The sequence below is a fragment of the Lithobates pipiens genome, unplaced genomic scaffold (genome assembly GCF_037356315.1).
Source record: "Lithobates pipiens isolate NorthernLeopardFrog02 unplaced genomic scaffold, aLitPip1_a1.2 Scaffold_23, whole genome shotgun sequence".
Classification (NCBI taxonomy): Eukaryota; Metazoa; Chordata; class Amphibia; order Anura; family Ranidae; genus Lithobates; species Lithobates pipiens.
In genome coordinates, this window is record NW_027507785.1 from 25,053,610 (window position 1) to 25,079,670 (window position 26,061).

Genomic DNA, 26,061 nt, shown 5'->3' on the forward strand with positions numbered 1-26,061 from the left:
CACCCTAAACACCAAATTTGTATACATTTTTTTTATAATATATATATATATATATATATATATATATATATTTATTGGCGTATAACACTCACTTTTTCACCATGAAAATCAGGTGCAAATAGTGTGTGCGTGTTATACGCCAATACAAAAATTAAAGTTTTTCTCTGAAACTTCCCTCTTAAATTGAATGTGTTTGTTATACGCCGATTATATATATATATATATATATATATATATATATATATATATATATATATATATATATATATATATATATATATATATATATATATATATATATATATATATATATATATATATACACACACGCCACATTATTATTAGGTACACCTTGCTACTTCAGGTTGGATCCCCTTTTACCTTCAAACTTCGTGGCATAGATACAAGGTGTTGGAAACAATTCTCTGAGATTTTGCTCCATAGTGACATGATAACATCACGCAGTTGCTGCAGATTTGTCAGCTGCACATCCATGATGCCAATTTCACGTTCCACCACATCCCAAAGGTTCTCTATTGGATGAGATGTGGTGAGTGTGGAGGCCATTGGAGGACAGGGACCTCATTGTCCAGTGGTGAGATGATTGGAGCTTTGTGACACGGAGCATTATCCAACTGGAAGGAGCCATCAGAAGATGGGTGCACTGTAGTCATAGAGGGATGGACATGGTCAGCAACAATACTCAGGTAGGCCGTGGGGTTTAAACAATGCTCAGTTGGTACAAAAGGGGCCTAAACTGTGCCTAGAAAATATCCCCCCACACCATTACACCACCACCAGCCTGAACTGGTGATAAAAGGCAAGATGGATCCATGCTTTCATGTTGTTTATGCCAAATTCTGACCCTACCATCTGAATGCTGCAGCTGAAATCGAGACTCATCAAACCAGGCAACGTTTTTTCAATCTTCTATTGTCCAATTTTGGCACCTTGTGTGGACTTCTGCTGCTGTAGTCCATCTGCTTCAAGGTTTGATGCGTTGTGCGTACAGAGATGGTATTCTGCATACCTTGGATGTAACAAGTGGTGGAGTTTTTGTTGCTTTTCTATCATCTCAAACCAGTCTGCCCATTCTCCTCTGACTTTAGCAAGGCATTTTTTCCGCCACACAACTGCCGCTCGCTGGATATTTTCTCTTTTTCGGACCATTCTCTGTAAATCCGAGAGGTGGTTGTATGTTAAAATCCCAGTAGATCAGCAGTTTTTGAAATACTCAGACCAGTCCGTCTGGCACCAACAACCATGCCACGTTCAATGTCACTTAAATACCCTTTCTTCCCCATTCTGATGCTCAGTTTGAACTTCAGCAAGTCGTCTTCACCATGTCTAGATGCCTAACGCGTTCCTGCATTGAGTTCCTGCCGTGTGATTGGCCGATTAGCAATTTGTGTTACCAAGCAATTAAACAGGTGTACCTAATAAAGTGGCCGGTGAGTGTATATACTGTATACATGCATACGTATATGCATTGCGTCATTTCTTTTCAGGACAAGTTTACTTTGCTAAAAAGAAAAAAAAATAATATGAATTACCTTTCTGGATAGAGCTGACTTAAAACCCAAATGAGTTCCACAGCAGCACTACGCACTTGTTCATAGTCATCAGTAAGCAGTTTACAAGCCTGTATAGGAAACACAAGGACAATTATCTTCACCGAATATGTATTCATGGGAAATTCACATTTTCCATTCTATGAAACCGTCACCCATCAAACGCGGTAGTCGATCTTCACTATCAAAATGTCTGCGTGATTCAGATTTCATATTTCATATATCGTTTTACAGTTTATGTTTAAAATCCATCTAGCTGTCAGTATAGATTGTTTTTATTTAATTAAATGAGCTCAAGCATATTCTGATCCTAGTCCCAACCCACTGGAGCAATTTCACCAGGCAGTGGTCATAAGTGACCAAGGCATTTCCTGGGCCACAGCCGCATGTGTACAAAAGGGCATGTATACAGGCTACTGCCCCCACCTATAACTGGCCTTCGCAGCAAGGAGCTCGTGGAAGGGTGATGCATGTAAAACAAAACAAAAGAAAATTCCTAGCTCAACTCACCAGCCAGTAGGGGTGTTGAATATAATCGTAGCATCGATGCATCGCGATTCGGGTGTCCGCAATGCGGCATCGATGCATCGCGATTCGGGTGTCCGCAATGCGGCATAGATGCATCGCGATTCGGGGGTCCGCAATGCGGCATAGATGCATCGCGATTCGGGGGTCCGCAATGCGGCATCGATGCATCGCGATTCGGGGGTCCGCAGTGCGGCATCGATGCATCGCGATTCGGGGGTCCGCAGTGCGGCATCGATGCATCGCGATTCGGGGGTCCGCAGTGCGGCATCGATGCATCGCGATTCGGGGGTCCGCAGTGCGGCATCGATGCATCGCGATTCGGGTGTCCGCAATGCGGCATCGATGCATCGCGATTCGGGTGTCCGCAATGCGGCATCGATGCATCGCGATTCGGGTGTCCGCAATGCGGCATCGATGCATCGCGATTCGGGTGTCCGCAATGCGGCATCGATGCTGCGACCGGAATAATTGATTGGCGGGAGACGTCATCCCGACTTGCCCCTCCTGGGAGAGTGCTCGCATCATACTCTACTTACAAGTTTTAAGCCAACTGTGTCTTACTGAATCCCATCTTCTAGTACATTAAGTGCCCCACTGTACATGCCTTTTAAAAAATATGTAGCTATATACCGCATTTCAGACTGTCTGGCCCGCTGCTCTTCTCCCAATCAGACAGCTACAGCAGGCAGGGGTGAGAATTCTCTGCTGACGTCAGCCGAGAGGAGAGCAGCAAGCAACGAGCTGGGCAGTGAGTCACATGAGAGCCGAGGGACAGTCTGAAATGCGGCATGTAGCTACATTTTTAAAAGGCATGTACAGTGGGGCACTTAATGTACTATAAGACGGGATTCAATAAGACACAGTTAAACACGTGTAAGAGGACATATTGCTTACAACTTGTACTAGCCCTGTGCTGAGAGCTCAACTCTGTCTTTCCTGTTCACACGTCCCTCTGTGTTAACTCCTAGTGTGCTGGAATGTGCAAACAGGGAAGAACTGAACGTACAGCACTGAACCAGTACAGTGAACTACGAATTCCATCACTCCTGTCCTCCCGGCAGCAGTGTGTTTTTTTACTATGTGAATGCCTGTATCCTCCATCCTTCAGCCCCCCCCCCCCCCCCCCCCCCTCACCACCACCATTTTTATCTGTCCATCCTTCCGTTTCTGTCCACGGATTCCTCCATCTTGAGATTCTCCCATCCTTCTGTTCCTGTCCACAGATTCCTCCATCTCCACCTCCAGACTCCCCTACCCTTCCGTTTCTGTCCATGGATTAATTCCTCCATCCCCAGACTCTCCCATCCTTCAGTTCTTCTCTCCAGACTCCTTCAGTCTTCTATTCACTATCCATGGATTCCTCCATCATTCCTTTCTTTCTTATTAATGGATTCTTCCATCCTTCAGTTCCTACACCCTCCCTTGTATCCTGGAATCTTCCTACAAGCAGGGAGTGTCAATTTTTTTTTTTTTTTAAAGCAGACGAAATTGATTTTTCAAAAAAAATTGAGTTCTTCGAAATGCTTGAATTTTTTTATGGAAACCATCAGCAGTGATGCATCGCAGAATCAAATAGTTGACCATATAATCGGAATCGAACCATGAGACGAGTGAAGATGCAAACCTCTACCAGCCAGCTTGCAACCAACTGAATTATCCTAACAGTTTGCACACATTTGAAAATACATGCGTAAGCTGCAGGGCCACTACACGGCATCCCAGTATGATCTGCAGTCCTAACTGAGGTGAGGCGAGGGGACGCACTGGACACCTGTGCTGCCATTGTGCTATGTGCTGGGTGTCCGATGTGCCCCTGTAACTTTGAGTGGGGGGGGGCTCTCTTCAGACTCACCTGCCCTCTGCCTATCCATCATTATGCATGTATGTCAACTATGGAGGCTCTTAAAAATGTATAGAGTTATAACTGCAGATAATAATGGGGTGATTTGTCACGGCTGCTATAGAGTACGCATGTATTTGCAAACGTGTGCACACAAAACTTCTGCTTTTAATGCAAACTGTTAGACAGGATCATTTGGTTGGTTGCAGGCTTGTAAGTTGGGCTGGGAATTTTCTTTGGTTTTTGTTTTGCATGTATACACGTGGCTGCAGTGCATCAAATGCCTCGGTTGCTTATGATTGGCCAAGTACAGTGACAGCTTTCTTGTGGAATCTCTCAGGTGGGTTCAGACTAGGATTAGAACATACATGAGCTCATCCCTAATGAGGACCACCAAGTATACACTGGCTTCTTAAAAGTTTACTTAAACCTTTTCACACCCCCAATATAAAGTAACCTAGCCCTTCCCCTCTTTAGATAAATACCTATTTCCCACTGCCGCGGCCTCACGCAATAACATTTTTCTGTAAAAAGATTCTGTGTGCTGGTCACACAGATCTCCATAGAATTCAAAATGGCCCTGTCCCATAGAGAGAGACGCTGGGAATAAGGCACTCTAGAGATCTATAAGGATCTGTTGCATAGGCGCAGCAAGAGCACAGAAGAATTTCATGGAAGGATGTAAACCAGGAGTCGACAACTCATCGATCGCGAGAGGGTGACGGGTAGATCTTGTGTCTGCAGTGCCGACCCCGCTGTCCAAACAACTCCTTCCTGATTTCCAAGCAGAGCAGCACACAAACAGCCAGCTCTGCAGCACGGCTTTACTGACTCCTGTCATCCTCCCGCCCATTTTCCACAACTCATACAGGCACTCTCTATATATGTGAGGGGAGGGGACGGAAAGTAGCATGTATGAACAAGCAGGTAAGGAACTGATCTTTAGCGAAGGGCAAAACAGTATTAGGCTATATAATCTTTACCCATCAATGCCGCCCTATATACGCCAGGCCCGTCAAACGCCGCCCTATATACGCCAGGCCCGTCAAACGCCGCCCTATATACGCCAGGCCCGTAAAACGCCGCCCTATATACGCCAGACTTGTGAACTTTAGTTACTCCTGACCTGGATACATTCATATTTTTACATTGACATTTGTATTATTATATTTTTCCAAGGGCCGGTTCACACCAGAATGTGGTGCAGAATTCAGCTGCCAGTGTATTGGTAACAGCACCATAAATGCGGATCGCAAAACGCAGTGGGTTTGTGGACACAATATCGCATGGTTCTGCAATACCCTGCTGTTTGCTACAGCGTGACTTTAAAAGAAATGCATGCATTACTGTTTCTGAATTCCAATGTGATGTGCAGCCAATTCAAATGAATGGGCTGTCAAAATGCACCACACGGGGAAAACATGGGAAATGCACAGGAGTGTGTGCCGCATTACTGTGTGATCCCGGAGTGAATTGGCCCCAAGTTGTCTTCAAAACTACCTTACTTTTTATTGGCCTTGCCAGGTTATCTCCCAAAAATAGTGCGTTGTGCCGAGTGATGTTCAGGTAGAACTCCACCACTTTAAGGTAGTCTACCCCTGATGTAAACTCAGCAGGAGGCGATAGCTGCGTGATGAGAGTAAATGTGCCCCTTAGGCAGGGGAGAGTGGGGTACTATTATTTAAAAGAGCACAGTCGGTGACACTTAACCATACAACATCAGGTGACCTGCAAATCTCCTGTATCTCAGGCTTAGGGTCACTCTCTAGATAGGACCTCAGTTTCAGCCCAACTAAGCCCACAGCCACTTTGCAGCAATGCCTACACAATTCATAAGTCCAATGAGAGAGAGCCTCTACAGAACATTGAGGCTTCCATATGCAGATCTGATGAATTCTGGGTCTTGGCTCCAAGAGAAAAGCAAAGGTTATATGTAGAGTGTGAGGATTTATTAGTTCACCATCACAAACATAGGGGTCAGACTTATGGTTACTAGGACTTGATGCACCGTACCTGGCTATATGTCCCTTGCTGTAACTTCAGTCCTCTCTCATGGAGTTGTAACTGAGCAAAGGCAAAAAAAAAAAAAACATAAAATCAACAAAAATTACATACAGCAATATAAGAATAATTAAGGTTTGAGTGTTGGATGTGCGCTGCGATTTCTTCCGCCAACCCCCGACATCACTACAAGACTGAGCACTTATGTAGGGGTCAGAGGATAGAACTGCAGTGCACAGTAAAGGGACAGAGGCACCCGACACCCCCATAATTATTATTACTATTATTATTATTATTATTATTATTATATGCTGGAGCATCTGATAGAGGCTGCAGCACTGGAAGAGAGCGGCGGTAGGACACATGGGCCCCCGGACACCTAGCAAGGTCTTTTTAAAACAAACCTGAGCTACACAGAACTAAGCAATAGGTTGATTTTAACAGCGGGCACTTCCCAAAGTAACATATACTTGGCTGTCCTTTACTACCCCATCATTCTGATCAGCCATCCAGAGTAAAATAAAATACCTAATCTTTCTGGGTATGGTGAACATCTGATGCCCTCCACATCCTGTGCTGTTTTTGGTCACATGGGGTGGGATGGGGTACAGCCCTGTGTAAGTTCAGACAAGCACAGTGCTATCTCCCAGAGGCAGAACAGTGTAATGGAGAGCCAAATGCCCTGTATTGGCAAAGCAAAAGTTTACACTAAACAATAAAAAATAAATAAAAATAAAAATTGTATATATATATATATATATATATATATATATATATATATATATATATATATATATATATATATATATATATATATATATATATATATATATATATATATATATATATATATATATATATATACACACACATATACACACACACACACACACACACAGTCAAGATCGCGATAACGATTCTTAATTAATTGTGCAGCTCTAATAAACACACATACTATAATATATATATATATATATATATATCAGGGCTTGACAAATTTGCTTGGAATCTAGGAGCCAGCTGAAAAAGTTAGGAGCCAGTTATTTAAATCATCTGCCCATCGCCCAGAACTGCATGTCTGGTTCATCGGACAATAAGAATTGCTCATACCTGATGCCAAGAGAAAGACAATATTTAAAAAATAAATAAATATTTAAAAAAAAAAAAAAAATTGATGTGATGTGCTTTGATAGGCTGCACTAATGGACACTGATGGGGTGGCATTGAGGTTGGAACTGATGGGCACTGACGGGCACCAATAGGCAGCACTGAGGTGCCACTAATGGGAACTGGCAGGTGGCAATGATGGGCAGCATTGGCAGGTGGCACTGATGGGCAGCATTGGCAGGTGGCACTGATGGGCAGCATTGGCAGGTGGCACTGATGGGCAGCATTGGCACTGGACTGCACTAACTGGCAGGGGGCACTGGCAGATTGCACTGCTTGGCACTGGCAGGTGGCACTAACTGGCATTGGCACTAACTGGCATTGACAGGTGGCACTGGCATTGAGAGGTGGCACTGGCAGGTGGAAATGGGTGGCACAGATTGGCAGGTGACACTGGCAGATGGCATTGGTAGATGGCACTAACTGGCACTGGCAGGTGGCACTGGATGGCACTAACTGGCAAGTGGCACTAACTGCCATTGGCCGGTGGCACTGGATTTGCACTGGCAGGTGGCACTGGATGGCACTGCTTGGCACTGGCAGGTGGCACTAACTGGTAGGTGGCAATAACTGGCATTGGCAGGTGGCAATAACTGCCATTGGCAGGTGGCACTGGATGGCATGTGGCACTGACAGATGGCATTGGCAGGTAGCACTAACTAGCATTGGCAGGTGGCACTGGCAGGTAGCACTGCTTGGCACTGGCAGCACTAACTGGCAGGTGGCACTAACTGGCATTGGCAGGTGGCACTGGATTGCACTGGCAGGTGGCAATGGGTGACACAGATTGGCAAGTGGCACTGGCAGATGGCACTAGCAGGTGGCACTGGCAGGTATCGGCAGGTGGCACTGGATTGCACTGGCAGGTGGCAATGGGTGGCACTGGATTGCACTGGCAGGTGGCACTGGTTGGCACTGGCAGATGGCACTGGATTGCCCTGGCAGGTGGCACTGCATGGCACTGATTGGCACTGGCACGTAACACTGCTTGGCACTGGCACTAACTGGCAGGTGGCACTAACTGCCATTGGCAGGTGGCAATAACTGGCACTGGCAGGTGGCCCTGGATGGCAGGTGGCACTGACAGATGGCATTGGCAGGTGGCACTGGATTGCACTGGCAGGTAGCACTAACTGGCAGGTGGCACTAACTGGCATTGGCAGGTGGCACTGGATTGCACTGGCAGGTGGCACTGGCAGGTGGCAATGGTTGGCACGTGGCACTGGCACAGGTTGGCACTGATTGGCAAGTGGCACTGGCACAGGATTGCACTGGTTGGCACTGGCAGGTGGCACTGGATTGCACAGGTTGGAACTGGCAAGTGACACTGGCAGATGGCATTGGCAGGTGGCACTAACTGGCATTGGCAGGTGGCACTGGATGGCACTGACAGGTGACACTGGATGGCAGGTGGCACTGGATTGCACTGGCAGGTAGCACTAACTGTCAGGGGGCACTGGCAGGTGGCATTGGCAGATGGCACTAACTGGCATTGGCAGGTGGCACTGGATTGCACTGGCAGGTGGCAATGGGTGGCACTGGCACAGGTTGGAACTGATTGACAAGTGGCACTGGATTGCACTGGTTGGCACTGGCAGGTAGCACTAACTGGCACTGATTGGCAAGTGGCACTGGATGGCAATGGCAGGTGGCACTGGCAGGTTTCACAGCCAATAGTGTAACTGTGAAACTGAATGCTCCCTGCAGTGCTGCACTGTGTGAAACTGTATGGAGAGAGAGAGGAGCTGACACATTCAGCGTGATGTCAGAGGTGGGCGGGACCGGCAGTTATCCAGCCAATGATTGGGCTGCTTAAGAAAGGGGAGGGGCCACATACACGTATCGGCCCGCCCAGATCTCATCCCATTGGCTAATGTTGAAAAGCTGGGTCCCGCCCACCCCGACATTCAGCCTCAATTTTGACAGCTCCTCTCTACACACAGTTTCACACACTGCGGCGCTGCTCTGCCAACAGTGTGTGGAGAAGGAGGAGGATGTCAGAGGCTGCTGAGCCGCTCTCTTCCTGCTCCATCCCGACTACCAGACAGTGCTCTGTGTCTGGAGGCACCAGACACACAGCAACAGAGGCACCTGTCAGTGACAAAAACCCAGGTGCCAGGGCACTATTTGTAGTCGCCTGGGATTTGTCGAGCCCTGAGATATCTATCTATACACACACACACATTATATATATATATATATATATATATATATATATATATATATATATATATATATATATATATATATATATATATATATATATATATATATATATATATACACACACACACACACACACACACACATACACATATACACACACACACACAAAGAAAAAAAAAAAAACTCACCATGGCTTTTATAGCAGCGGTCCGGACACGGGGGTCTTGATCATTGAAATAATCACCTAATATCTTCTGCACATCCTTTGTTGGTGGGCTTTCTGCCTCTTTTAGGGGGACTTTATCCACAGACCCCAAACAGCCTAAAAGCTGCAGACACTTGATTCTGACTCCATGGGATGTGTCTGACAGGTACTGTATGGGAGGACAATATATAGTTACTGAAGAGTAAAAGCATAGTGGTGGGACATGAAACATAATAGCTTTGAGCATATACAATCTGAATACAATCTGAATTAGCCACACAATTATACCTTGTTGTCACCAATATTCAATTCAGCAAATGTAAACACCATAAACCTTTTCAAAGCTTAGAATGACCACATCACATAACAGGTCACATAAGGGAACCTTAAATTGTTACTAAACCCAGGACCCTGCATTCACTATATCTGGTCTCCCACAGTACACAGAAATGCAATTATTTTAGCAACTATAAACTGCTAAATACCTTTTCTCATCAGCAGTATAAAGCAGTCTTGTGACTTCTACCAGTGTCTGGTTAAAGATTGTAGGAGGATTTTTCATAGTGCACTGACTGTTATATATCAGGATGCAGCACCCCAGCCCCTCTGGACAGTGCCGATTGGCCCTGTGCTGATCACATGCACTCTCCCAAAAAAACACTCTAGCAATACACACCAAACTGAGCATGTGCCATACATGGGTGGAATTTCGAAAGAATTTTCGATCGTATTTCGCACCATTAATGGGCTGCAGCAGCAGTCAACTTTCGTTTCGTGCGGCCATCAAATTTTAGGAATCGGAAACGTTGGAAATTTTTTGAAAGAGGAACGATTTTCTAATCGACGATGGGAGAATTGTGCGATAAATGTAAACGAAAAAGAAATGCGCATGTGCAAGAAAAGAAAATTCCCGGAAAGAAAAAGAAGATTCTCAGCCACGAAAAATCTTTTCTGTAGCAACACAAAGAGAAATTGAAGGCTTGGTTGGCCAAATTTCTCATTCAAATGGTGGCATCATCCGATCACAAAACGCACAAATTTTCTGATTTTCAAAAGAACATTCATTCAAAATTAGACTGTGTATGGCCAGCCTTACCCGGACATGTTTTGGAGTCACTGGAAGAAGGGGAGGATCAGAGAAGATCGGATCAAACAGCCTTTTTACACAACCTCTTATGTTCCACACTATGGGGTATTACAAGCATGCTTTACTGTATATGTCTTATAGACTCTTTAAAAATATAGTACGATATAGAATATAGCATATCCTTTATATTATTGACAATTTAATTTATTCATTCATCCAGATTCCCTACCCCACAGGTTGTTCCCATATAAAAGATAGTAAGTACTAGTTCATAATTTTAGGACAGAATGATATATCTAATTTTATTCATTTAATTTAATCGAATCCAGCCCAACTTTATCTAATTGTTTCCTTTTATAAGTCTATTAATATTACCCCATTCTTGAGTTGATATTTTATTAACCATATTTAATTTAGTTATTCTAATTTCATAACCCAATTAGGGCTGCAATTAACGATTATTTTCATAATCGATTAGTTGGTCGATTGTTTTGATTAATCGGTTAATAACCATTAAAAAAAAAAAAAAAGTGGGTCAAATGGACGTTCATTTTCAATCACAGTGACGGGAAAATTTGGAAATAACAGAAAACTTCTTAGTCAAAGGAATTTTCAGACAGTGTTTGTGGTTTTCGTTCAGAAATTACATTCGTTTTAAAAACAGAATGTTAAAAACAAGTGAAAATTTCAAACAAAATTCTTTCATTCAGCGAATGTACAAAGATTTTTCCTCTGAATATTCTCATCTGAAAATTGATCCGCGAGGCCAGCATAAGGCTCGGTACTCACCTATGCAGTTTGCTTTTGATCTGTTTCTGCAGTGCTTTTTGCTGTACGTTTTGATTTTTGCGCACGTGATTTTACTGCAATTTGTATTTTTGCATTTTTTTGGGCAGATTAAAAAAACACAAATTGATGCAAAAATGCATTACATGCTTTTCTGCAGCTTCTCAATTGACGTATATTGAACCAATAAAGAACCATTTTGCATTAAAGTGGTTGTATACCCACATTTTTAACTTTTACCTACAGGAAAGCCTATAATAAGGCTTACCTGTAGGTAAAAAAAATATCTCCTAAACTGTACAGGTTTAGGAGATAATTCCTCATCGGTATGCGCCGCTGACTGCAGCGGCGCATGCACACAAGGGGTTTCTCGCCGTCAAAATCCGGCAGCAGCCGAGCGGCCGGACTGAAATCTCCCGCGCGCATGCGCGGGAGTGACGATATCGCGGCTCCGGCCACTCACAGCGCCGGAGCCGCGATACCCGGAAGAAACGCAGAGGGAGCATGTCAGCTCCCTCGGCGTGGATCGGGCCAGATGTCGGGGCCTCGTTCTAAGGTAAGTATTTCATAATGAGCTAGTATGCGGTGCATACTAGCTCATTATGCCTTTTGCTTTGCAGGTTTAAAAAAAAAAAAAATGTGCGGGTTTACTACCGCTTTAAAAGTCCCTGACCCTTTCAGATGTGAACGTGTCCCATAGGAAACCATGTAAATGAACTGTAGTGCATTTCTGCAAAAAGCACCAAAAAACACATAGATGTGAACCAGGTCTAACACGTTTACTAACATAACGGGGTTAAAAAACTAAAATGAACCCTTTATAGTAGAAAAAAAAAAAAAGCAGATAATCACTACTGTAAGGGGTTCATATTTTTTACTGTAGAACAGTAATATTTACAGTAGCGATTATCTGCTCTTTTTGTACTATAAATGGCTCTTTATTTTTTTAACCCCATTATGTTACTGGCCAATTAATCGATTATGAAAATAGTAATCGATTGTTTCAGCCCTAAACCCAATATATATATATATATATATACACACACACACACACATATACATATACACACACACACACACACACACACACATACATAAACCCATTGCGTCCATGTGCCATAATCCATGTGTCCTTGTACATATGTCTGCAAGCTTGCACACATGGACACATGCTGCACCATGAATGTCCTAAGGGCCGTCCAACACACCGATATTACCGCGGATATTTATTCTGGTCTCCATGGCTACCCTGAACGTCATCACCCTAGTCCAGTCCTTTCACCTGGTCCGACCTTACTCCTCCCCTCACTCACTCTATATTTTCCCACAAGCAAGATGGCTACTGCCATAGCCTGATGAAGGATCACGCATGCTCCGAAGCACCACTCTTCTAACCCCCGATCCCGGAAGTGTAATCCACCATGACACAGCGGATCAATATTGAGCTTCCACCGTCTGCGTTCCAGCCACCTGGAAGTGCTGGGAACCCACAGCGCCGCCGGTTACCTGACAGACGAAAGGCGCTGGAGCTTCTTTCAAACAGCTCAAGAGACCCATATCACCCGGGAGATACGGATGGATTAAGTACTATATACACGCTTGTACTCTACTACTCAATTGTGAGTTCTTTTAATTGTGCGCTGCGCAAACTGTTGGCGCTATATAAATCCTGAATAATAATAATAATACTATTAATAAATCCGTTTTTAATCAATTGCTGCCCTTAGAGGGCGCCGTCTCTCTTCTCTTCGTTTATGCTTTACTGCATATACAGACTGATTACTAAAACTGGAGAGTGCAAAATCTAGTGCAGCTCTGCATATAAACCCAGGACCCTGCATTCACTATATCTGGTCTCCCACAATACACGGAAATGCAATTATTTTAGCAAATATAAACTGCTAAATACTTTTTCTCATCAGCAGTATTTAGCAGTCTTGTGACTTCTATCAGTTCCTAGTAAAGCTTGAAGGAGGAGTTTTCAGTCTCCCCTGACCCTCTGTCTGGGCAGTGGTGATTGGCCCTGTGCTGATCACATGCACCCTCCCAAGAAAAGAAAGAAAAAAAAAATAAAATAAAAAAAGACTCTCTAGCAATACACACCAAACTGAGCATGTGCAGCCTGTCCCCTGGCTCTGTAAATATCAGGTTATATTTTAGAGACAGTGGGAGGATCAAAGGAGACATCCTTTACACAATGCAAAGGATTAACCCCTTAGGCTCCACAGTGAGTATAACAAGCATGCTTTACTGCATATACAGACTGATTTTACTGTTGTGGGTTTAGTAACACTTTAAAGCGGAGCTCCGCTCTAAAGTGGAACTTCCGCTCATCAGAACCCTCCCCCTCTCCAGTGCCACAATTGGCACCTTTCAGGTGGGTGGGGGGTGCAGATACCTGTATAATACAGTTATTTGCACCCACTTCCAGGTATAGATAGCCACAGAATCTGCGAGTATTTACGCCACTTCCTGTACCTTCCCTGCTGTCTGCTGGGAAACGCACGGGTCCCAGAGACAGCAGGGACTGTCTGTATTGCGCAGCGCCAATCGCGCAGTAGGGAACCGGGAAGTGAAGCCGCAAGGCTTCATTTCCCCGATTCCCATAACGAAGATGGCGGCAGCACCACCCGAGAGCCGAGCGACAGATCGGCTTCCAGTGCCGACATCTTGGGCGCACTGGACAGGTAAGTGTCCATATTTTAAAAGTCAGCAGCTGCAGTATTTGTAGCTGCTGACTAAAAACAAAAAAAAAAAAAAAAAACGGCGGAACTCCCGCTTTAACTCAAGGCAGATAAAAAAAATGAAAATATAACAACAACCAACAAATAAATCCAGTTATGCATTCATTAAAAAAAAAAAAAAAAATACTGAAGTCTAACTAAACTCTTGTTTATAAAAACGTATACACGCAAAGAGCAGTATTAAAGAAATATCTGACCTTCCTACAAAATAAATATTAAAGTGATTGTAAAGTCTCGTTTTTTTCCTATAAAAATAACAAACCTGTCATACTTACCTGCTCTGTGCAAAACCAATAGCACAAAGCGGGCTAATATGACATGTTTATAACAGTTCGTTTTGCACAGAGCAGCCCAGATCCTCCTCTACTCAGCTCAAGGGTATAAAGTGTAAGCGCCCGGCTAGTATGTATATTAATCTAAAAGTGAAAAAAGGGAACTATATGTGCACACGCCTATAACAGATGAACAAAACGTGACCCCCAATTAAAGGGAATAATTATAACATATGATTGGAAAACCAGATAGTGAATATAGTGATAATCAAAACATATGCATCAATCCAACTGGACACATACATAAATATCTTGGTGAAAGATAACCAAAAAGGTCACACTGTATCCTAATGCGACCCAAAAGCTAAAAAATGGCAACAAATTGTATAAAAAGAAAAAAACATCAATGTGAACACATAAAAATGTAAATAATACAGGTAATAAAGTCCATTAAATAAAAAAGTGCATGTGTAAGTCCCAATGAACTTCAGTGTCCATGGAGGTCCCACGTTACTGTGACCAAATATTGATTCACCCTGTGAAGCTCCCACCACCTTAAGAAGCGCAGGCTTACCAGATGGACGTGACCCAAGTGGACGTATGTCTCAAGGGTCAATAATGGCTTGTAGTCTCGGCCAATGCGATCCTGGATTCAACATTAAAGTCCTACCACACATGGTTCATTCGATATGGACAACTGCGTGTAATCAATTTCCATAGTAGTCAATAAAACGTATGAGAGGAAAATAGGCAGTGGCGGAGTCCTCCCGATGCGTTTCGACCTATAGGTCATCATCTGGGGTCCTCTGATACGTTTTATTGACTACTATGGAAATTGATTACACGCAGTTGTCCATATCGAATGAACCATGTGTGGTAGGACTTGAATGTTGAATCCAGGATCGCATTGGCCGAGACTACAAGCCATTATTGACCCTTGAGACATACGTCCACTTGGGTCACGTCCATCTGGTAAGCCTGCGCTTCTTAAGGTGGTGGGAGCTTCACAGGGTGAATCAATATTTGGTCACAGTAACGTGGGACCTCCATGGACACTGAAGTTCATTGGGACTTACACATGCACTTTTTTATTTAATGGACTTTATTACCTGTATTATTTACATTTTTATGTGTTCACATTGATGTTTTTTTCTTTTTATACAATTTGTTGCCATTTTTTAGCTTTTGGGTCGCATTAGGATACAGTGTGACCTTTTTGGTTATCTTTCACCAAGATATTTATGTATGTGTCCAGTTGGATTGATGCATATGTTTTGATTATCACTATATTCACTATCTGGTTTTCCAATCACATGTTATAATTATTCCCTTTAATTGGGGGTCACGTTTTGTTCATCTGTTATAGGCGTGTGCACATATAGTTCCCTTTTTTCACTTTTAGATTAATATACATACTAGCCGGGCGCTTACACTTTATACCCTTGATATTCTCCCAGCTAAAAAGATCCCAGTTTTAGCGTGTTAGCAGCCTTCATTTTTGGTTCTATTTTTTCGTTGTTGACTACTGCGCAGTATTGTTGTATATATCTGGCTTTCCTCTACTCAGCTGCCTGACTGGAGCTCCGGGCCCTTACCTCCTGTTGAGTGCAGCTTGTTATGGGGGCACCCGAGCTGAGCCGCAGCTCCATGTATCCATTCAGCCCGGATCCTCCTCTTCTCGAAACCCTCTTTGGCTCTCCTGGCCCCTACCTCCCATTGAGTGCAGCTTGCTATGGGGGCACCCGAGCTGAGTCACAGCTCTGTGTGTCCATTCAGACATGGAGCCTCGACCCGGCCTCGACACCCTCTCTGCCCCGATTGGCTAGCTGACTGATTGGCTCCCGCTGCTGTCAATGGCACCACTGCTGTATCTCAGCCAATCAGGAAGCATAATCTTGGACGGCTGAGGAACTCATGGACATCAATGGACAGAGAGGGACCTCAGGTAAGTATTGGGGGGCTGCTGCATACAGAAGGCTTTTATGTTAATGTATAGAATGCATTAAGATAAAATAAAAAAAAATAAAAAAAAAAAAAAAAACCTTCTGCCTTTAACAACCCCTTTAAGCTTATAGTTTGCAGGTTCCAAATTCAGAGACCGTGCTTCACTTCTGTTGCCCAATTCTAATTTTGTGCATGAGACGCCCAGTCGTGGGTGTGCCATCTCAAGCAGGGCTGTTCATAGGCAGGTGGACCGACAAAGCTGCTTATACTGGCCAGCAGAAGGGCGCATTCCTAGGGTGACAATGCTGCTGCTGCTACTTAGAAAGACACTCAAAGTGGCATTGCCAGCCTAAGCGCAGGAAGTGCCAATCCAAAAAGTAAAAAAAAAAGGGAAATGGCACCAAACAACAGAACCTGGATCCAGTGCAGATTTCACCATTATTTCAAGGGTCACACGGGCTTCAGCTTGTATAAGAGCAGTGTGAACAGCAAGCTGTGCAGAGATTTCAGCAAGCTTTGTTGAAGCTTTTAAAAGTACCATTCAGCTCAAGATGATAAAATGACGAACACAGATTCTAATAGAAGTACTGATTGCCACTTTAACCACTTGCCTACTGGGCACCTTCACCTCACTTCAGTCCTCCTCATTACCTTGTAGGCTAGATCTACCAGCCTGGTCCGGAGAGGGACACTGTCCTGTAACTTGATTCCAATTTCCAGCACCGAGTCCAGAAGCTGTGCGAGAACCTGGTGGGACTCTATGGAGAAACACAAACAGCACCCATTAACATCCTTATAATGTTGAGTTATTTGTGCAACGTAAAGGAGAAAAAATAAATAAAATCACACGTTTCCCCCATACAAAATCCCAATCACTTATGAATGAGGACAGTAGTGGTCATGAGTGAAAACTGGACCTATTTAACCAGCTGGGTACATCTGAAGTTCTATATGTACCCCAAAAAAGGTCCTCTTTGAGGTATAAGGGGCATAGATAGTACACTATATTACCAAAATTATTGGGACGCCTGCCTTTACACGCACATGAACTGTAATGGAATCCCAGTCTTAGCCTGTAGGGTTCAAAATTGAGTTGGCCCACCCTTTGCAGCTATAACAGCTTCAACTCTTCTGGAAAAACCGTCCACAAGATTTAGGAGTGTGTCTATGGGAATGTTTGACCATTCCTCCAGAAGCGCATTTGTGAGGTCAGGCACTGATGTTGGATAAGAAGGCCTAGCTCGCAGTCTCCACTAATTCATCCCAAAGGTGTTCTATCAGGTTGAGGTCAGGACTCTGTGCAGGCCAGTCAAGTTCCTCCACCCCAAACTCGCTCATCCATGTCTTTATGGACCTTGCTTTGTGCACTGGTCCCAATCATTTGGTGGAGGGGGGATTATGGTGTGGGGGCTGTTTTTCAGGGGTTGGACTTGGCCTCTTAGTTCCAGTGAAGGGAACTCTTAAGGTGTCAGCATACCAAGACATTTTAGACAATTTCATGCTCCCGACTTTGTAGGAACAGATTGGGGATGGCCCCTTCCTGTTCCAACATGACCGCACACCAGTGCACGAAGCAAGGTCCATAAAGACATGGATGAGCGAGTTTGGGGTGAGTTTGAGGTGGAGGAACTTTACTGGCCTGCACAGAATCCTGACCTCAACCCGATAGAACACCTTTGGCATGAATTAGAGCGGAGACTGAGAGCCAGGTCCTCTCATCCAATATCAGTGCCTGACCTCACAAATGCGCTTTTGGAAGAATGGTCAAACATTCCCATAGACACTCTCCTAAACCTTGTGGACGGCCTCCCCAGAAGAGTTGAAGCTGTTATAGCTGCAAAGGGTGGGCCAACTCAATATTGAACCCTATGGACTAAGACGCCATTGAAAAGTGAATGTGCGTGTAAAGGCAGGTGTCCCAATACTTTTGACAATATAGTGTACATCAAGTCCTTCTTCTCCACTGCTGCTCACCTTCACATTTACCAGCAATTTCCGACTGTCAAAGCGACAGCCAGGAGTTGTCATGTCACATGGTAAAAAGCCACTGTGATTGGATCTTTACCTCAATCCGTGATAAGCTCTGTTCGAAAGCAGCAGCGAGAACAGATCACTGCCGATGCGCACCACAGGGGGTGAGCGGGAAGACGTCGTATAACATCCTCCCGGGGATGTGCGACCGCACTGTAGCCATCGTTCAGCTATAGCGCAGTCACGAAGGAGTTAATTTACTCTGATCGGCTCTAATTAACTCCATCTTCCTCCTAGCTACCATTTTTCTGTTGTTATATTTTACTTATTTCTATTCTAACCGCTGAAATTTGAACTTTTTTTTTGTTTAGTTCTGTCATTTTGTTAGTGTTGAAAAAGAAAAAGAAAAAACCCCCACACAAAAAGGAAGAAAAGAAGAACCCTTTAGTTTATTTGTAACTAACAATTTGCAAATGCTTTGTACTAGAATCATAATTTTAGAGGCATTTTAAACAGTATACATCTAAGAATAAAATTGAACACTAATATTTTTTATCCTAACACCGATCAAAAAAGAAAAACATGCTTTTTTTTTTTTTTTATACTTTTTTTGGTCTATGGATTGTGAATAAAATAAAAAAAAATAAAAAATCATTTTTGAAAGATATCACATAAAGAAAGTATTTATTTACTTTGTTTTCTTAACTCCCCTGGCGGTATTCCCGAGTCTGACTCGGGGGGAAATTCAGTACCATTAGCGGTAACCCCGAGCCAGACTCGGGATCGCATCTCTGAATCCAGGATGAGTTTACTTACCTTATCCCCTGGATCCGGCGATGTCCGCCCGCTGTGCGAGCGGCTCGTCCTCCGCTCGATCTATCACAGAGCCGAGCTCCGTTCCCTGCTAGCATTGCGACGCACGGGGACGGAGAACGGCGCCGAATTCAAAATGTGAAACACACACATTACATACAGTATAATGTAATCTTACAGGTTACATTGCTGCATGTAAATTATTTCAGTTTTATAAAAACTGTTCTGCCTGGAAACTGGAGATTGTCCATAGCAACCAAAACTGTCCCTTTACATCAAAAGTGGTTTTAGACCAGCTAGAAAACCGCGATAATAAATTAAAAATCGCTCGCAGAATTGAGGGATAGCGATTTGTGGGGAGATCCGTCATCAAATACAGAAAAGTAATGACAGTGACAATTCTGCAGCTGAGCAAATTTCTGTGTTTTTGATTTGATTACATTATTGAATAATTGTTTATTATTATAACATTATTTGGTATAATTATTTATGGTTATTTATTATATTATAATTTATGATTTTGTTTTTCAAATTTTATCACACCGGGGATGTCTGCTAGACTCTGGTTTGGACATATTTAAGTGAGTTATTCCTAAGAATTACAGGACTACAATATAAAAACGCCAAATTTCCATGCAAAATAATGGTACCGCTTTCAGCACCTAAAATCTGAAATAATCGTACCGCCAGGGAGGTTAAAGAGGCTTTTTACTAATAGTGACATTTGCTGATGTATTTTATAGAGATGCCCCGAAACCTCAGAGGGCGAAACATATCTGGGGAAAAACGTCTGAGATTTTGCCCTGCTTTAAAACACAAAGTTTACAGTGATTTCTTCCGCGATTTTACTGTGCTTACTGTGTGTTTTTCAAAGGCCATGACTCAGAAAAGGCATCAAAAACGTAACAGGTGCGTTATTGATGCGTCCTTGCTACGTTTTTATTGCATTTCAATATGGATTCCCCCCCCCCTTTTTTTTTTTTTTTTTTTTAAACCAACCAAAAATGCAGCTGGATTTTTATCTTTTAGATACGGCATTTGTTATTTCAGATAATTGGTAACTTCGTAAATTTGTACTCGTTATGTTCACCAACAGCCATATTTGAAAGGAAATTCCAATACCAATAATTTAATAGTTATTAGTTAGTTATTATTTCAGATTTTGGGGTTTTCGAATTCTCATTTTTTTGAATTTTTAGATTTTCAATTCAAACCTCCGAACGTCCAAACTTTCGGGAATTTGGAAATGTAAAAATTCTGAATTAACGAATTTGTCAAAATTTGTTAAAAAAAAAACTAAAATTTGTCAAAATTCATTAAAACAAGAATAAAACAATAAAACAAGAATAAAACAATAAAACAAGAATAAAACAATAAAAGTGAATAATTCGGAACGAATTGCACATGTCTAACAGCAATTCCGAAATAAAAAAATAAAAAAACTACTACGAAAAAAAAAACAGACACAAAGATGGAGAATTCCTTGAAGGTCTTCCCTGACAGTGTGGAAATGTAACTCTGCAGGTTTTCTTACTTTCATTCTGGAGAGAACTGATGACATCGTCCACCACCGAGTCCGGACAGAACCCCGCAGTCTTGGATAACAAGCCCAGCAGCGATGCGATCTTCAGACGCACAGAGGTCTCATTCTCCTACAAACCAAACCACCGTTGGGAGGTCAGTACATCCACCGTGCCAGAAAGAAACAAAAACTCTGCAGACGGCTTCCCCTACCTTATAATAATGTTCCAGAAGGATCCGCACCACTCCTTCCACGCTCTCCACCTCCACAGGTTTGCGTGCAAACTGCAGGAGGTACTGCAGAGCGTCAGCCGGCGAGGTGGCCTTGCACAGATCGATGTGAAGTGCGGCCGACTTGCTGGGCTTGGTCAGCCGGAGCTTCTTTGCCGGGAGATCCTCAAGCGGTTGCAGCTATGCAGGAAAGAAGGGATCAGAATGCGGTCGGGTTGTGTCTTTTAATAGTGAATTACGAGGGCTGGACAACCCCCAATGCGCAATGACTTTTTCAGTGGCATGCTGCCATTGGCATTCGCCCCTCCTGCACACAGGACACTTTGGGAGCAACAGAGCAGTGAAAAGTGCTGCCTCCTCACCGCTTGTTTTAACCTTGTAGACCCTGCACTATGGTGCCGCAACTGCATGCATTGCACACTTGTAGGTGGGGGAGGGGAGACGGCCATTCTCCCTGTGTAAGCTCTGACACGGAGCTCACACCGGGATCAGACTCTTGTAGGTGGGGGAAGGGGGCGGCTAGTCTCCCTGTGTAAGCTCTGACAGAGCTTACACCAGGATCAGACTCCTGTAGGTGGGGGAAGGGAAGAACGCTATTCTCCCTGTGTAATCTCTGACATGGAGCTCACACCGGGATCAAACGCCTGTAGGTGGGGGAAGGGAAGAACATTATTCTCCCTGTGTAAGCTCCGACACGGAGCTCACACCGGTATCAGACTCCTGTAGGTGGGGGAAGGGAGGCGGACATTCTCCCTGTGTAAGCTCTGACATGGAGCTCACACTGGGATCAGACTCTTGTAGGTGGGGGAGGGGAGACGACTATTCTCCCTGTGTAAGCTCTGACACAGAGCTCACACCATGATCAGACTCCTGTAGGTGGGGGAGGGGAGGCGGCCATTCTTCCTGTGTAAGCTCTGACACAGAGCTCCCACCAGGATTAGACTCCTGTAGGTGGGGGAGGGGAGGCGGACATTCTCCCTGTGTAAGCTCTGACAGGTTTTTGTTAAAGACAAGTATACAATGGCAGAGCCTCCATAGTGATTGTGTGTTGCAGAGAATGTAACGGAAGGAGTGAGACTCCCAGATGTCAGGACAGATCACTGTCAGTGGAGAGATGCATGGACTCCTGGAGATTAGAGGCCTGCTATATAGGACTGTCTTCTGTAATCACAGACTTGCCCAATCACATTCCCCTCATTACCCGTGGAGGCCTCTCTCCTATTCATCATGTACCAGTAGGCCTCAGTCTGATCCCCGGCCTTTCCTGAGAAAGTGACCGGCTCACAGTGCCGTCTGCCCGGGAAGGATGAGGCGCACAGCCCCTCCTCCTCGGAGACATTTCACTCACTTGTACCACTTTGGTGAACTCCTCATACACCCGTTTCTTCAAGTGGGCCGCCATGGTTCCCGAGGTTTGTCTCTTCGCAGCCGCCGTACACCGGAGTGTTCTCCGTGAATGCTATAAATAAAGTTGATTCAGATGACATGAAGGAAAAGCACCATAGAGTGGAACATTGGAAAGATAGTACCGCCCACTCTAGACAGGCGTCGCTGCGTTACCATGGTGATGGACGGCTAAGCGCTGTATGTGATGATCTTCTGATGTGATTTGAGGATCTCTGATATAATGGGGGGACCTCTGATGTGATGGAGGGGTCTCTGATATGATATGATGGGGGGGTCTCTGATATGATGTGATGGGGGGCTCTGATGTAAGGAGGGGGGTCTCATATGATATGATGGGGACCTCTAATCTATTAGGGGGCCTCTGATGTGATGGGGTCTTTGATATAATGGGGGACCTCTAATATAATGGGGGGCTCTAATATGATGGGGGTGCCCTATGATGTAATGGGAGGTCTTTGATGTGATAAGTGGGGTCCTCTGATGTAATGGGGAGGGGGCTCTGATGTGATGGAGGGGGCTCTGATGTGATGGGGGGCTCTGATGTAATGGGGGGGCTCTGATGTAATGGAGGTGCCCTATGATGTAATGGGAGGTCTTTGATGTGATAAGCGGGGTGCTCTGATGTAATGGGGGGGCCTCTAATGTAATGGGGTGCTCTGATGAGGGGCTCTGATGTGATGAGGTCTGATATAATGGGGGGCCTCTAATGTAATGGGGGTCTCTGATGTAACGGGTGGCCTCTGATGTGATGGGGTCTCTGATATAATGGGGGGCTCTGATGTAATGGGGGGGCTCTGATGTGATGGGGCCTCTGATGTAATGGGGGGCCTGTAATGTGATGGGGGTTCTGATGTAATGGGGGGGCTCTGATGTGATGGGGCCTCTGATGTAAGGGAGGGCCTGTAATGTGATGGGGTCTCTGATGTAATGGGGGGCCTCTGATGTGATGGGGGGGTTCTGCTGTGTTAATGGGGGTCTCTGATGTGAGGAGGGGGACCTCTGATAAGATGGGGGACTCTGATGTGAGGGGGGCCTCCTGATGTGAGGAGGGGGGACCTCCAATGTGATGAGGGGGGTCTCTGATGTGATGGGGGGATCTCTTATGTGATGGGGGACCTCTGATGTAATGAGGGGGGTCTCTGATGTGATGGGGGCTTTGATGTAATGGGAGGCCTCTGATGTGATGGGGGTTCTCTGCTGTGTTACTGGGGGTCTCTGATGTGAGGAGGGGGACCTCTAAGATGAGGGTCTCTGATGTGATGAAGGGGGTCTCTGATGTGAGGAGGACCTCCTCATGTGAGCAGATGGGACCTCTGATGTGATGAGGGGGTCTCTGATGTGATGGGGGGACCTCTAATGTGATGAGGGGAGTCTCTTATTTGATGGGGGACCTCTGATGAGATGGGGTCTCTCATGTGATAAGGGGGAACCTCTGATGTGACAGTATGGTATGCCCCCCTGCCCCTGTTGCCTTCTGTGAAATCCGTCCAGGAGGTTATACAACATTCCATATTGGAACTCCCAAGTCTGAGCTCTGATGAGAGGCAATTCTTTCTTTTGCCCCCAGAATGGGTTGGATATGTTTTTGTGCTGGTTATGAATTGCACGTCAAGACTAAAACATACATAGACTATGAACTGATCGCTTGGTCACTTCTTTTTAGAGTAAATTCTGGCTCTTCATTTGGCAGCCGGATTTGCCGGTCATTCCAGGCAGAGATGGGGAAGGATTGGTCATACCGAGCAGAGATGGGGAAGGATTGGTCATACCGGGCAGAGATGGGGAAGGATTGGTCATACCGGGCAGAGATGGGGAAGGATTGGTCATACCGGGCAGAGATGGGGAAGGATTGGTCATACCGGGCAGAGATGGGGAAGGACTGGTCATACCGGGCAGAGATGGGGAAGGACTGGTCATACCGGGCAGAGATGGGGAAGGACTGGTCATACCGGGCAGAGATGGGGAAGGATTGGTCATACCGGGCAGAGATGGGGAAGGACTGGTCATACCGGGCAGAGATGGGGAAGGATTGGTCATACCGAGCAGAGATGGGGAAGGACTGGTCATACCGGGCAGAGATGGGGAAGGACTGGTCATACCGGGCAGAGATTAGAGAGGATTGGTCATACCTGGCAGAGATGGGGAAGGATTGGTCATACCGGGCAGAGATGGGGAAGGATTGGTCATACCAGGCAGAGATTGGAGAGGATTGGTCATACCGGGCAGAGATGGGGAAGGATTGGTCATACCGGGCAGAGATGGGGAATGATTGATCATCCTGGGCAGAGATGGGGAAGGACTGGTCATACCTGGCAGAGATGGGGAAGGATTGGTCATACCGGGCAGAGATGGGGAAGGATTGGTCATACCAGGCAGAGATTGGAAAGGATTGGTCATACCAGGCAGAGATGGGGGAGGAGCGTCCTATAGATATATAGCCTGGAATGTGAGCAGCAGTGCTTCTACAGAGATGATCTTCTGAGCCTTCCCACCAATAGCGTCCCTCCAGCTGTGTGTCTCTGGCCTAACCTGAGCACTATAAATCGGCTTCTACCAGACTGGCGGGAATGGGAAATGTGTGCATCGTTCTGTGACTTCCCTGACCATACACACCTTTCCTTTATTATAAACTGATCTGAGTGGTTGCCATTTTTATGGGGGGGGGGGGGGGGGGGATGTGGTACAGACACACACTGGAGGTCTTCAGATGCCCTGAGCGATGATGGCGGGCTTCTCTGCATTTGCCTAAAACCCCCAAATCTAGTTATACATTTGCGATAAGCAGAAACCCTGTAGAATAAAATGGCGACGGTTGCAAATTTTGCAAAAGATTTTTTAATAGGAAAAGATACACTAAAATAAATTTTGGCGCACACAAACACAATATTATTTTATTTTTTATAAAATATAAGATGAAGTTGTGTTAAGTAAATAGATACCAAACATGTCAACCATTAACATTGAGCCTGGGAAATGACGAAAAACTTTGGTAAATTATCTAAAGATGAAACGCTAAAAGCCTTTCTAGGTTATGAATTTGGAGTCAGACATGAATGATGGCGCTGGAATTATTGCTCTCACTCCGATGCTTGAGGTGACACCTAATGTGTGGTGCAATTGCCGTTTACATATATTTGGGTACCCTATGCCTGCCTTTGCCTTCACAGGGGTGACAGCGTTGTTTAAACATTTTTTTTAACACTTTTTAGATTATTTTTTTTTTTTTACATTTAACTTTATTGCTATCATAAGGCTCATAACAGTGTACTAAGGGCTTATTTGTGCTTGCTTCAACTTTACACACATTAAAGCGCCAAGCTCTTCATCATGCTTTTTTGATTAGTACTCATTACTACCCCCGTTCAGCAGATCCCTAGCGTATTAGTACCCTTTTTCAGCTATTCCCCGCTCAGTAGTACCCCAAGCTCTGCTCATCACATGGTACAAAACGAACATGCCTTTCTGTTGCAGTGCGGCTCAAAAAAAAAAAAAAAAAAAAGGGCATGCACTTCTTTTGCGCAATGTGATTTGAGCCTATTCAGAATGAATCACATGTGAATTGAACAGGAATGCGGTGCAGTTCCTATGTGATTCATAGTGTGAAACAAGTCCTAATTACTCAACTTACCACATAAGTCCTGATGAAGGCGGGCCAGTGAGCCGGCGAAACGTGTTGACTTTACTTGTAACCTTCTGTTGTGTGCAATAAAGATTTATTGGACCTACATTATATCCTTGACGTGCTCATTCGCTCTCATATTCTTGAGCGTGATACTAAGAAATTCTAAATAAAAGGTGAAATAAATA

At 44.5% G+C, this 26,061-nt stretch overlaps 1 protein-coding gene across 1 annotated transcript in view; it reads right to left on the reverse strand.

The window, feature by feature from the left end:
• The window catches only part of INTS4 (integrator complex subunit 4), a 77,135-nt gene extending 54,817 nt beyond the window's left edge, over window positions 1–22,318 (reverse strand). Inside the window, exons 1-7 of the mRNA XM_077451365.1 lie at window positions 22,196–22,318; window positions 20,830–21,027; window positions 20,630–20,747; window positions 16,963–17,069; window positions 9,462–9,647; window positions 5,953–6,003; window positions 1,554–1,642 (exon numbers count right to left, since the gene is read on the reverse strand). Coding sequence (XP_077307491.1) covers window positions 1,554–1,642; window positions 5,953–6,003; window positions 9,462–9,647; window positions 16,963–17,069; window positions 20,630–20,747; window positions 20,830–21,027; window positions 22,196–22,249 — 803 coding nt within the window. The 5' untranslated portion in view covers window positions 22,250–22,318. The remainder of the gene's footprint in view (window positions 1–1,553; window positions 1,643–5,952; window positions 6,004–9,461; window positions 9,648–16,962; window positions 17,070–20,629; window positions 20,748–20,829; window positions 21,028–22,195) is intronic.
• Window positions 22,319–26,061: the final 3,743 nt, after the last annotated feature.